The sequence below is a fragment of the Chrysoperla carnea genome, chromosome 5, assembly GCF_905475395.1.
Source record: "Chrysoperla carnea chromosome 5, inChrCarn1.1, whole genome shotgun sequence".
Classification (NCBI taxonomy): Eukaryota; Metazoa; Arthropoda; class Insecta; order Neuroptera; family Chrysopidae; genus Chrysoperla; species Chrysoperla carnea.
In genome coordinates this window covers 11,168,520-11,182,683 of record NC_058341.1, presented here as the reverse complement: position 1 = coordinate 11,182,683, position 14,164 = coordinate 11,168,520, and the positions used below count along the sequence as shown (strand labels likewise).

The following is a 14,164-nucleotide window of genomic DNA, read 5'->3' as shown; positions in this document are numbered from 1 at the left end:
TGTGTAAGAGAAAGAACATCAGGAACTAGACAAGAAAAGACATACATAATGACGTTAGACTAATTAGGTTTATAGCATTAGTGTATTCTTTAATTGACAGTGGCTTAAATATAAAAAGCTCTAAATGGATTAACAAATACAATGCATTTACAATCTACTTAAATTTATTTCAAGAAATTTATTTCAGCGCTATTAAGCCTATATTTTCCTGGTTCAAATGGAGTTTCTTATCTTGAAATTTTTTTGACAAGCGTTACAATAATTACTACTTATTATTCTACTTTTGAACGATGTCCAGTAGTATATTTTAAAGAAATATAGAAACAAAACCACAGGGGCTAAGAATATAAAACATAGATTTACAAATTATTTAATAGGCTTTGGAACGAGAATGAAAAAAAAATTTAATAATGGTATAAATAATTTAGATATTGGTATTTAATAATGGTATAAACAATTCAACTTGAGGTGGCAAAGTTGGGCATTATTGATCGCAATTGGTGGAAGTTGGAGTTGGATATTCGACTGGTGGTAATTGGACACAATCGTCAGTTAATTTTCAGTCATTTAAAATACCGAGTAGAGATACTACATAAGGAGAACCGCAATCTCCTGAAAAATGACAATCTTCTTCGGTCTTCTTTGTGGGTGTACCGCAATCTCCTGAAAAATCACAATCAACCTCCCTGGTAATGGCAGTTGTGATTACTATATCACTCGGATTTGTGTCACCACAATCTCCTGAAAAATTACAATCACTCTCCATGATAGCGAAAGTTGTGTGTACTATATCACGGGGAGTTGTGTCTCTACAATCTCCTGAAAAATTGCAATCACCCTCCGTGTTAGCGACTGTTGTGGTAAATATATCACGAGGAGTTGCATCCACGCAATCTCCTGAAAAATTACAATCACTCTGCGTTGTAGTGGTTGTTTTGGTTATTGTATCAATGCAATCTCCTGAAAAATTACAATCACTCTCCGTGGAAGTGGTTGTGGTAGTTTCTATGTCACGAGGACTTGTGTTGCCACAATTTCCTGAAAAATTACAATCAACCTCCGTGGCAGTGGTTGTTGTGGTAACTATATCACGAGGAGTTGTGTCACCGCAATCTCCTGAAAAATCACATTCATCCAGCGGATCATCAAACTGGGGAGTATCACCGCAATCTCCTGAAAAGTTACAATCACTCTCTGTCGTTGTGGTTTTTGTGGTAAGTATATCACGAGGAGTTGTGTCACCGCAATCCCCTGAAAAATTGCAGTCGCTGTCCGCGGGAGTGGTTATTTCTTGACTATCTGGTATAGGAGTTGTAGTTGTCGCAGTAGATGTGGTGGTTGTAGTAGTAGATGTGGTAGTCGTAGAAGTAGATGTGGTGACTCTAGGGGTACTGCATTTTGGAAATTCACAAGGTGGAGGTTTATAGGTATAAACCGGTGGGCAATCGATTAATTTACAGTCACTGTCCGCGGGATTAGTTATTTCTGGACTATCAGGCTTAGGAGTTGTGGTTGTTGTTGTAGATGTGGTGATTGTGGTAGTAGATGTGATTCTAGGAGTAGTGCATTTTGGAAATTCACAAGGTGGAGGTTTATAGGTATAAACCGGTGGGCAATCGATTAATTTACAGAGACTACCCGCGGGAGTAGTTATTTCTGGACTATTCGGAGTTGTGGTTGTAGTTGTATATTTTGTTATTGTAGTAGTAGATGTGATTCTAGGAGTAGTGCATTTTGGGAATTCACAAGGTGGGGGTTCATAGGTATGAACAGGTGGGCAATCCAATAATTTACAGTCTTTTTCTACCTGTAGGATGGGCGAATAGCTAGGACGTATTGGTATTTTTGTTTTCTCTTTTGTTGGTAGAGTCGTCTTTCCTGGATAAGGTTTAAAATTTGCTCCTAAAATCGGTGTATTTGATCCTTCCTGTAAGATGGGTGAATAGCTAGGACGTATTGTTTTTTTTGTCGTCTGTCTTGTTGGTAGAATCGTCTTTCCTGTATACCTCGATTTATACCCCGGGCTGGATGGTCTTCTATACCTTGTATATGTTGGAGAAGTCGACAATGGACTTTCCTCCACTTCGTATAAAGGATGACCTAGATATAGTGATCGCACCATCTTTGGACAATTTACAGAATAGACCGCATAGCTGTTTTCCGAAGGTCGATATCTAGTATACGTGGGGAAAGTTGGAGATAACGGTTTATTAACGAAATGTTCCACAGATTTTACATATAAGGGTCGACGGTAAAAATACGTTGGAGAAGTTGGTAAAACTGGTCGATACCTTGAATATGAATTATTAATTGAATATTGAGATAGATACTGTTCGGATAAAACAGGAGGGAGGAATAATATTGGTCGATAATCTGGTTGTATCGTACGAAGTTGATAGTAGGACCGAAGCTTTGGATACTTAAAAAAAATTGGATATGGCTCTCGATTAGCTAAAAAAGTTGATAGTTGATGATTTTTCGATAATTTGTCGTATTTTTTTTCTAGTGATGGCTTGACATTATATTCCATTGACTTTAATATTGGATATTGCGTCTCCAAAAATTTGTGCATTGGCATTTTCTTTGCATTCCATTTCAATGGATAAGCAGACATTATGGGCATTCCAAAGATGACCTAAAATAATTAATTATTACTTAATTTTAAAAATCTGCTAATTTTAGTCATACGCTAATTCATAAGTCATACGCTAATTAGTCAAAAATTAAATAATAATATTTGTATAGTTACTTAAAGGAAATAGGAAATAGATTGAAGAGAAGTATGTGCAGCTAGATGTTACTACAATCCCTAATATACGATTTCAACAACTTATGGTTTGTGAATTAGGTGAAACGTCAACATTTTTCGGAAAAGTTCGACAACGTCTTTTACAAAAGGTACTCCGATTTTACATACACTTCCTTTATTTACGTGTCAAATTAGTTTGATCATCACTAGATGAATTTTGCTTAATGTGTTGTTACATCAAATTAAAACCTACGCAGAGTAACACTTAAAAAACATGAAAATTGTACCAATTGTGTAATCTCACAACCAAAAATTACTTTCTGTTGGAATATATGGCATAGTCAGATTGCGTCAATAAACCATAAACAGAAGACCACGTGGTCTTAATTCAACGTTTATTGTGACATTGCAGCTATGTGCACCTAGTTGCTCGTGAAAAGGCCAAAATCATAATAATACATACACAAACAAAAATAATGGCTAAACAGTGATTTTGCCCTCAAAGAAATTAACTAAAATGCGATTTGTTTTAAAATTATTTTCAAAAACCGACTAGAGTTTTGACAGTAGAATTAAAGTAGGAAAAAAAACAATATTCACCAAAATAACCACAGTAGATTTCATTTTTTTGTGATAGTAGATATTATTGACTTCCGTAATAATTGCATGAATCTTTTAAGTCACATAAATTCTTTTATATAAAAAATTTGTTAAAAAGACTAGCTTTAGCAATTTTACACCATCAATTCAGTTACTTTTTGACTGTTTTACTGATTGCATTTGGTATGTAATTTGGTCCCCTTCAAAGTCTTTGGGCTAAAGCCCAAGACAAATTCTTTTTTTGGCTCCCTGTTTTTAGTCATAAACGTAAAAACAATACAAACGTAAATGTTTCTAGCTTCTGAATTCACTGACTACATGAAAGCTACAATATTTTATCAATAAATTTTAGATTTTACGTAATTAGTGTTTATTTTTAGTAAGAAATCATTTTGTTATATTGATTATGAAATTCGGTTGACATTCAATTATAGTAATGCAGGGTGAGCAAAGCAAATTTGAATATTTTTTTGTGCGCCAAAGTAAAATCAATCTAATTAAAAAAAAATTCCAATTTGTTCATGCCTGCCTAGTTTGCTTAAAAATCAGCGTATTAGTCCAGGAAATAAAGGTTCTTCTGCTTAAAAAATCCAAGTGAAGTTTTTTCTCCGAGATAACCTTTAGTCGGATGCAAGAAATGAGCTATAAAAAGTCCATAACTAACCATGTTGCACAAAAAAAATTATTCAAGGTCAAACGTCTTGAGAATAGGGTTTTTTAAAATATCTCCTATTGACTTGTTTGTGAGTTTTTGTACATAAAACAACTTTACCCTGTTTCCTAACAGACATTGTGCTGCATAGCTAAATATAACATTCTTTAAAACAATGGGGGACGTTGGATAATATATCGAAAAATTGGTTTACTTCTAAATCTTACTTGACTAACCACCGATTTCTGTATTACTATATAAAACCATGCCATTGTCTATCAAAGGATTTGTTTTTTCGATATGATGGAAAGTTTTGAAAAAATCCATTATGGCATATAGGCATTTCAACAAATATATTCGACCCCTTGGAAGTAAAAACAAGAATATTGGGCTTTTTCCCCTTTTAAAATTTTCTCATTGGAATGGGATAGACGTCATTTGAAAAGAATAAAGATCATTCATTGGAGAGGAATAAAAATGACTCGATTTGTTAAGAATTGCTGTAACATTATATTTCACAACATTTTATTGTTGGTTTTACAATTTTTTTTTATTTAGTTTCGTAAACAAAAGCAGAGATATTAGCGCAACCGCCCTGGTTAACATTATTACAAACTCGAAGCCACTGATAAACATAAACATGAGAAAATTGAAAATAAAGGCTGATAATAGTCATTAATTTTTAAATTGAAGTAAAAACAAAAAATTTGAGATATTATTATGATTATAGCTTAATGCCTCTTGGAGAAAAAAACAAGGCTAGTTTCATATCTACTCGTAGTGTCTTTATTTTAAGTCGTAGTGTCTGCTTGTCTTTTTGTCTGCCTAAAAAACTTTGGATCGATTTTTAACACTTTTCCCGTGATCCAATCGAACTGAAATTTGATTTTGTTATTTAACAAAGTGAAAAACACACTAAACAAAAAATTGATATGTGAAATTCTAACGCTGTTAACTATGAGAAAAAACGTTTCCTGGCACACCTTTCGCAACGAAACCGGTTATTTCGGATTAATCTACCAAATCCTTGACTATGAACCAATTTCAAGATTCTTATCTAATAATAAGTTGGGCTAAGACATTGGAAAAAATAAAACTCTATCCGTAGTCTGAGAATTTCGTCAGCTGGAGGGTAATGGCGAATGCAATTACGATAAACAATTTTTTGGCGTAAACTAAATTCGAGATCATGTTCCAAGGCGATTTTACTATGACACATAAAGTCTGCTAAACACGTATTTTTTTTCCAATAGCATTGATTAGTACAGTTGAATCTCGTTAATAAGTTAAAAACCATGAGAAAATTCATGTTATCGAGCTTTAAGCTTACAAAGTATGTTTACTTTGTGAGGTTTATTTATTTATTGATTATACATATTGTGCTATGTGTATGTATTGTTATTCATTATAGGCCGCTATTGAGGTCGCTTTAATATTACTTGAAATTCGTCCTATTTCCAAATTATTCAAATTATTTGTTTGAGGTATAGAGAGACTTTGCTCTTAAAGTAAACGAGGCTCTAGACTCGAAGGGGGAGAGAACAAAAATATTAATTAATTTTTAGAGGTTTTTATGTTATAGAAATAGCAACAATATATAGATAGCAACAGTTTTTTATACAGGAATGTCTTCATGGTTTACACGTAAAGTAGATGATGGTTCGTAATTTATGTGTCAATGTTGGTAGTTTTCGCATTATATTATTATTAATATGACCTAGCTTGAATATGATACAATGATTTAATTATAATTTTAATTGTGGTATAAATAATATAATGGTCTGCAATCACCATATAAACACCGAGACCTACAATATGGAGGACGAGGAATAGAGCATTTCTGGAGACAAGGAAAAGCAGAACATTCAGCGCTGCCTTTTTTTGGAGGAGGAGGTGTTGATTTACAATTTGGAAACTGGCAATGGCTAGTTTGCGTTGCATAAGTTATCGGAGGATAACAATCAATAAACGTGTCACAAGGACCGGGAGGAGGATAAGTAGGTGTTGGCGGAGGTGTCCAAGTTGGTGGAGGTGATTTAGTTGGTGGAGGTTTTCTACTTGGTGGAGGTGTTCTACTTGGTGGAGGTGTTCTACTTGGTTTAGTAGGAGGTGGTGGGGGCTGTCTAGTTGGTGGAGGTAGCCAAGTGGGTGAAGTTGGAGGCCAAGTTTGTGAAGGTGGCAGGGTAGGCCAAGTTGGTGAGGGTGGAACGGTAAACCAAGTTGGCAGAGGTGGAGATGATGTCGGCGGACTTGTTGGCAGAGTTGGCCAAGTTGGTGGAGAAGGAGTAGGTGGTCTAGTTGGTAGAGATGGTTGGGGTGGGCAAGTAGTAAGGCAAGGTCTAGTTGGAAAAGGTGGCCAAGTAGGTAGAGTTGGAGGGGGTGGCCAAGTTGGTGGAGATGGTGGGGGTGGCCACGTTGGTAGAGATGGTCCAGTTGGTGGTGGTGGCCAAGTAGGTAGAGATGGAGGGGGTGGCCAAGTTGGTGGAGATGGAGGTGTTGGCCAAGTTGGTGGAGGTGGTCTCGTTGGTAGTGGTGGCCAAGTAGGTAGGGATGGAGGGGGTTGCCAAGTTGGAAGAGTTGGAGGTGGTGGCCAAGTTGGTGGTGAAAGTCTACTTGGCGGAGGTGGTGGAGGTGGCCAAGTAGGAAGAGTTGGAGGGGGTGGCCAAGATGGTGGAGGTGGTGGTGGTGGCCACGATGGTAGTGGTGGTCTGCTTGGTAGTGGTGGCCAAGTAGGTAGAGTTGGAGGGGGAGCCCAAGTTGGATGAGTTGGATGTGGTGGCCAAGTTGGTAGGGGTGGTACAGTTGGTGGTGGTGGCCAGGAAGGTAGTGGTGGAGGGGGTGGCCAAGTTGGTGCAGGTGGAGGTGGTGGCCAAGTTGGTAGTGGAGGTGGCGGAGGTATTTTTGGTGGAGGTGGCCACGTTGGTAAAGGTGGAAATGGTGGCCAAGTTGGTGGTGGTGGTAAAGTTGGTGGTGGTGGCCAAGTAGGAGGTGGTGGCCAAGTAGGTGGTGGCGGCCAAGTTGGTAGAGGTGGAAGGGGTGGCCATGTTGGTGGAGGTGGTAAAGTTGGTAGTGGTGGCCAAGTCGGTGGAGGTGGAGGGGGTGGCCAAGTAGGTAGAGGTGGAGGAGGTGGCCAAGTTGGTAGACTCGGAAATGGTGGCCAAGTTGGTGTCCACGTTTCTAGAGGTGGTCTAATTGTTGGAGGTGTTCTAGTTCGTGGAGGTGGTCTAGATGGTGCTGGTGGCTCAGTAGGTAGAGGTGGAGGGGGTGACGCAGTCGGTGGAGATGTTCTAGTTGGTGGAGGAGGCTTGGGTGGCTGAGGTGGTCTAGTTGATGTTGGTGGTCTAGTTATTGGGGGTGGTCTAGTAGGTCGAGGTGGTCTAGTTGCTGGTGATGGCCCAGTAGGTAGAGGTGGAGGAGGAGTTCTAGTTGTTGGGGGTGACCAAGTCGGTGGAGATGGTCCAGTCGGTGTAGGTGGTCTAGTTGGTGCTGGTGGCTCAGTAGGTAGAGGTGGAGGGGGTGACGCAGTCGGTGGAGGTGTTCTTATCGGTGGAGGTGTTCTAGTTGGTGGAGGACGCTTGGGTGGCTTAGGTGGTCTAGTCGATGGGGGTGGTCCAGTAGGTCGAGGTGGTCTAGTTGCTGGTGATGGCCCAGTACGTAGAGGTGGAGGGGGAGTTCTAGTTGGTGGGGGTGACCAAGTCGGTGGAGATGTTCCAGTCGGTGTAGGTGGTCTAGTTGGTGCTGGTGGCTCAGTAGGTAGAGGTGGAGGGGGTGACGTAGTCGGTGGAGGTGTTCTTATCGGTGGAGGTGTTCTAGTTGGTGGAGGACGCTTGGGTGGCTTAGGTGGTCTAGTCGATGGGGGTGGTCCAGTAGGTCGAGGTGGTCTAGTTGCTGGTGATGGCCCAGTAGGTAGAGGTGGAGGGGGAGTTCTAGTTGGTGGGGGTGACCAAGTCGGTGGAGATGTTCCAGTCGGTGTAGGTGGTCTAGTTGGTGCTGGTGGCTCAGTAGGTAGAGGTGGAGGGGGTGACGTAGTCGGTGGAGGTGTTCTTATCGGTGGAGGTGTTCTAGTTGGTGGAGGACGCTTGGGTGGCTTAGGTGGTCTAGTCGATGGGGGTGGTCCAGTAGGTCGAGGTGGTCTAGTTGCTGGTGATGGCCCAGTAGGTAGAGGTGGAGGGGGAGTTCTAGTTGGTGCTGGTGGCTCAGTAGGTAGAGGTGGAGGGGGTGACGTAGTCGGTGGAGGTGTTCTTATCGGTGGAGGTGTTCTAGTTGGTGGAGGACGCTTGGGTGGCTTAGGTGGTCTAGTCGATGGGGGTGGTCCAGTAGGTCGAGGTGGTCTAGTTGCTGGTGATGGCCCAGTAGGTAGAGGTGGAGGGGGAGTTCTAGTTGGTGGGGGTGACCAAGTCGGTGGAGATGGTCCAGTCGGTGTAGGTGGTCTAGTCGGTCCTGGTGGCTCAGTAGGTAGAGGTGGAGGGGGTGACGCAGTCGGTGGAGGTGTTCTTATAGGTGGAGGTGTTCTAGTTGGTGGAGGAGGCTCGGGTGGCTGAGGTGGTGTAGTAGTACATTCTGGAAATGGGCATAAAGGTGTAGTATACGTAATTGGTGGAAATGAGCAATCATCTGTAAATTCACAATAAATAGGCGTGGTTGGGGAATAATCTGTTCGAGGGGGAGTTGTTCGAGGTGGGTATGTCGAAGAAGGCGTTGTTGAAGGAGAATATGTAAAAAGAGTTGTAAGAGGAGTTGTACAATGTGGGAACTCGCAAGGTGGTGTTGTATATGTTAGAGGTGGCTTGCAATCTAGAAATTCGCATTGAAAAGTTGCTATGGGTTTTATATTTGGACCAGGAATCAGAATTGGTGGTTTCCAATGTTGGTCACATTTAATTGTAGGTAATGTTGTTTTACCACCTTTACCAACGGTAGTAGGGGGACAGGGGGGAAGGGTCGTAAGTTTTTCTGGGCGACGCTTCGGTTCTTTGTAAGGTCTATTTCTGCCATATATACTGTTGAAGTCTGTCTGAGGAATCAAAGATGGACGAGTCTTTGAATACGCCCGGGGATTTGGGAATAATAATCGAAACTTTAAATATGCCGAAGAATCTCCGAACATTAACGGATACTTCGAGTATATCGAAGGAAATAATAGACTGCTCCTTGCATTTACTGATTGGTTTGGAAAAAGTAGCCGATTGAGATATTGCGTTTGCAATTTAAAATTTATCGACGGTCTTGAATAGTATGGTTGAAACTTCAAATACGACGGTATAATTGATTCTGGTATTCGATTTGTCAGATCAACTGATGGACTACGCGAATAGAAATAATCAAATTGATGTTGGTTAGTTTTCTGCGGAAAATTGAAGGTGTTCTTTTCGATCGATGGTTTGTCGAAATATTTCATTGATTGTAATGCCGGATAATCTAATCGATAATTCGCTAGCTCTGGCTGCTTCTTTGAGAACCATTTTAATGAGTTTGCAAAGCTGACGGAAATTCCATGCATAACCTATAGCAATTAATTTACTGTTATTATCAACAATTTAGGATTCATGTTTATCAAAGGTCCCTATTCTACATGCGCCGTTGCGGCTCATTGAAATAATTTTTCATATACCAAATCATCGACGATGCTGAGAAGAGCCATAAATAGGCACTTGAGATATAATTATATCTTCCGTCTAAGAAAAAGAAGATAAAAACGGGCTATACCATTTGTTTTTTTTTTATAAATTGGGTCACTCACTTTCAAGCGGAAACTGTTGGTTCGATTTTTTTTCATTTATTTTTTTTATTTTTTTGGTTTTCATTAAATACTTATATGTGAGGTGTAGGTGATTGCCATTGGGTATATCACTATTAGCATTAAACAATCATAAGGATGTCTTAAACAGGGAACTCAATTACATAGTTTACTAACTATTTATTCCGGACGATGTATTAACACTACATATTTCATGTGAATGTAACCTGATGGCGATGCCGAATTTGCGTCAATCGTTACGTTATAACATCAAGATTTATTGAAAAGGCTGACAAAAGTGGCGTAGAGAAATTAAGATGTTCCTCCTTTTTTTAATCGCACATCCCGTAATATCACGCTACTGGATATAGTCATAAAATTTTTCGATTAAAATATTTCATTATTTTTCGTTTTAATAGTAGTATTATCACTCACAACGTTTACCTGAGCTGTTTTGGTGTACTTGCAACTTCGGTCTGTGAAATTACTTTGCTCTAATGGATAGTCTGACAAAAAGCTTATATAAAACTTTTATAAAGCTTTTATAAACCAAAAATTAATTTCATAAGCAATGGTTATGGGCCGGTGTAGTATATGCACTTAGAATCTCAAAATAATTCAATAAGTTCAGTTTGTTAAAAAATTGACTAAATTGGGACATAAAAAAAATGAGGAAATAAAATTAATAGTTACCAAAATAAATATGAAACATTTCATTTTTTTTCATAGTAATTTTCTTCACTTCGACAATTATTAACTGATCCAAGTCGAGTCTTGAAGTGGAATCAATCATCAATCATTTCGATAATATGTATTATTCTTGAATGGTAAACAATTTGAGAAAGTTACATGCTAGTCGTATTTTTAAATAATTTCATTTTCACTGTGACTTTTTGTGATTTTTTAAAAGTTTCTTTCAAACCCTTCTTTTTTTTTTTAAACGGGATGGAAAGTCACAAAATATGAAAACATATATTGGCTTATTATTAGAGGAACGGAAACCAATATACAGTATTTTTTTTATAAAGGTGCGTATTCCTAGTTGAACAGGAGTCAATTTTTTTTCTTTTCGTGGAACATAGTTTTTGTAACAGATTCTTATTCTAGCCCGCAAAAAGGGAACTTTGATTAATTCAGGTATTTATGGAAACCAGTCAAATAGACTATTGAGCAGATGTCAGCGTAAGATCAAAAAGTATATTTTGAGAAAATCGTTAATCATGATAAAAACGGTATTTTAAGTCTATGTTTATGTTTTTCAAAGTAATCTTCATCTAAGCTTCGTCTATCTATTTTCGACGTAAACGGAATAAAAGTGTTCCAAAAATTATTATTCCATAGTTTCTAAGCTTAATGTCTTCGGCTTGTTTTCGATTAATGGTAAAACACCCAACTGACACCTTAATTTGTCTTGCTATATAATATTTTATAATATTCTGTTCTTTATGGAGACCGCGGCAACAAAATAATATCGAATGTTTGAAGATAGATTCTTTTAAATTGAAAAATTGTTTTGCTCTATTTATTTCATTTCGATATATTTGATTCAAGTTCATTTTTGGGTAGGAAAAGAATGGCTTGGAAGAGGAAATTCTAAAAAAGCAGTAAAAAACACACAAAAGGAAATAAGTTAAATAGTATCAAAAGTAGTGGTTTATTCTCTTATATGCATAATGTAGTGAAACATTTTCGAAAATCAAGAATATTCTTCGATTAACAATTTATAAAAATGAAATTCGATTCTTTCTTAACACAAAAACATTGAGAGAGCCAACCAAAGTTTTGAAAGTATCAAGTTCTTCTTTACAGGACTAAAATCGAAAATTCACAAAAATATTAATTATTATATTAAATGTTTTATAAAGCACAAACTCTGCATAAAGTAGATACCTAAATCTAAGAAGCCTTAACAAAATTATAAATCAATTAATGAAACAATGCTCAATCCTATATAATAATTGCAAAATTTACATATTGAAAGCATGTGAATAGATCAAGCGAAATTATTTAGCTTTTCTGAAATTACGACATTTTGTTAATACAATAATAGATTTAATAATAGGTAATTAGTTAATTTGAACAGGCAATAGGTTTATTTACTTGCATTATTTTATTATGAAATCCAATTACCAGTAATTAAAAAACCTAATTTCCTAATAAAGGGTGATCGTAAATTAGAATGCTTTGAATGTGAGTGTTTAACTAACGCTCAATAACACTAAACGCTCAAATTATAGAAGCATTGGAAGGATATGTTCAGGCGTGTGTATTGGATTTCTTCTTGTAGGTTTTTCTTAAGAATCGTACCTAGAAGCATGGGCGAAGTTACAGCCGACACAATCCCCTCCTCCCCGAAACTTGTGTAAAGTCTTAGAAAATTACTTCAAACGAATAAACTTCTTCAGTTTGTGTGGTAAGGAGATTTGAGGGATTTTCCAATACAGTATTATAGTAAATTTATAGAAATTCAATTTTCTTCGCTGTAGCTTTTCGGATGAATTGATGTTGTCACATGCGTTGTGCTTGTATATGTGTGTTTATGTCGGAGTGTGTGTGCGTATTTCAAACCCCCGACTGAAAGGTGGTATTATAACTTTAACGTGTCTGTTTATATATCTTTTTGTATATACGTGTGTTTGAACGGTAATTTGATTTGAAGAGTTCATAGCTATGCTTCAAGGGTGATTTTAGGGTTCCTTACCCTATAATGGTTCCTTACCTTATAACAACTAGAAAATAGATGCTGATCTTCCAACTAATGAGCAGATTTTCTTGAAACATAGCGAAGAACAGTCTCGATGGAATTAGATCAGCAGAATGATCTCAGCTATATAAAGAAATATTCAGGATATAATTGATTTAATGAATTTGTATTATATTTAAAAAATATATATTTGTATTATTAAAAAGGGTCGGGAATTGATCCCAATACTTTCTACATGGAAAATGCATGCTTGTTTAACTTACCAATTATCTGGATTATTGCAGTTTTTAAGAAAGTTGTGATTTTTGTAAAATTTAAAAGATTTTTGCAATTAACTATCCCCAGCTGTACGAGGGGCCTTGGAAATTAGAAGGAGGAGGGGGAGGGGTTCCTCTGCAGTTATTTGGAAATGGGCACTTATTATAAGGATTATAAAGTGAGGGAATTTCCTTAGGAGGCACGAAGGGAAGTAGACTTGATGGTCGTGAGGTTGTAGTTAAAGGACGCGCAGTAGTAGGACGTCCTGGTAGAATTGTTTTATTCAAATCAATATTAACTTGTATACGTGAATCACGAGGAGGATAAGTCGTGAATGCATCTATTGCCGATGTATATTTGGTAGGTGGTGGATAAGTCGTATACGAAGGATGCGTATAAATATAGCGACGACCATCTGTTTGCCATGCATGCTTCGAAAGAGTTGGATAAAGTGAACGGTATTTCAAATAAATTATAAATGGTGAAAGATTCATCGATGTCGATTGGGATCGTCGGTATTGTAGAAATCGTGGATTGTGTAACTGGAAGTAGTCCAATACGCTCGAAGTAGTCCGATTCAATATTTGATATAATTTGTAGTTCATTGATCCTTGTATAATCACTTTCTGTAGTGCTCGATATTGTGATTCAGAATTTGCTTGTTCTGACTGTTTCTTTGTAATGAATTTCAATGTACTCGAAAATTTGACCGAAATTCCACATATAACCTGTGAATCAAATTAGGTATATTTTAAAATAGTGCGAGAACTGTTAATGTTTTCAAGTGTTTATTTTAAGACTACCTGAATTGTGGATGTCTATTTTTATATTGAACTTAGGTAAAGAAAGAGTTGGTCTTATCTAATAATTTCGGATTTATTTATTCGTAAACTATTCGAAAAATTATGTTTGTTGTTGCTCAATTATTTAAATAAAAATTGTGTGCGTCGAGGTAGTAAAATTATTAGGGAATTCCTTGCACACCTTCGTCGTACTCCACCGACCCTCGATTTAGAGAATAAGTTTATATTTTCAGGATTTTCCGAAAAAATATGACTATAAACGAAAACCCAATAATAAAATAGTTACCAAAATCATAAGGAATTTCACTTTTTTCATTTGTATAGCAGTTTTTCACTGTCACAATAGCTCCAAAATGTTTCCAAAGTGGAAATTTCCTTTTAGGCATCATTTCCATACAGCAATATATGCAGCTAAAAGATTTTCTGTAAACTGGTAGGTTTAGTTGAAGAATACAAAAGTATGTCGATTCAAAAACCCTGTACAAAGAAATCCCATCGGTTTATTCATAATATCGGTTTTTCATCTTAAACTATTTAGAAATAAATTTTAGAAAATTAAGTAAGTGCTAAAGAAAATTAATAGCAATTTGTATCGTGTTTTTAAATAAATGTTATTAATTAAGTAATAATTGCTTAAAAATACATAAAAAAAGACATGTTT

At 37.2% G+C, this 14,164-nt stretch overlaps 1 protein-coding gene across 1 annotated transcript; it reads right to left on the bottom strand.

Annotated features, from left to right (window-relative positions):
• Positions 1-559: 559 nt before the first annotated feature.
• Positions 560-13,925, bottom strand: LOC123300515 (mucin-2-like). The gene is made up of 4 exons (XM_044883099.1): positions 13,790-13,925; positions 12,801-13,428; positions 5,860-8,795; positions 560-2,635 (listed from the first exon to the last, which is right to left on the bottom strand). The coding sequence occupies exons 1-4, from the start codon at positions 13,817-13,819 to the stop codon at positions 560-562; spliced, it is 5,670 nt and encodes a 1,889-aa protein (XP_044739034.1). The 5' UTR covers positions 13,820-13,925.
• Positions 13,926-14,164: the final 239 nt, after the last annotated feature.

Bases quoted from the DNA above. Each gene is read 5' to 3' on its own strand.
- LOC123300515 (XM_044883099.1), bottom strand. From the start codon at position 13,819: ATGAAAAAAGTGAAATTCCTTATGATTTTG. The intron at 8,796-12,800 runs GCCCCTCGTACA...GCGAATTTCTAG, and splicing joins TCCTCCTTCTAATTTCCAAG to ATTGCAAGCCACCTCTAACA. The intron at 2,636-5,859 runs GCTTTTCCTTGT...TAATTATTTTAG, and splicing joins AAGGCAGCGCTGAATGTTCT to GTCATCTTTGGAATGCCCAT.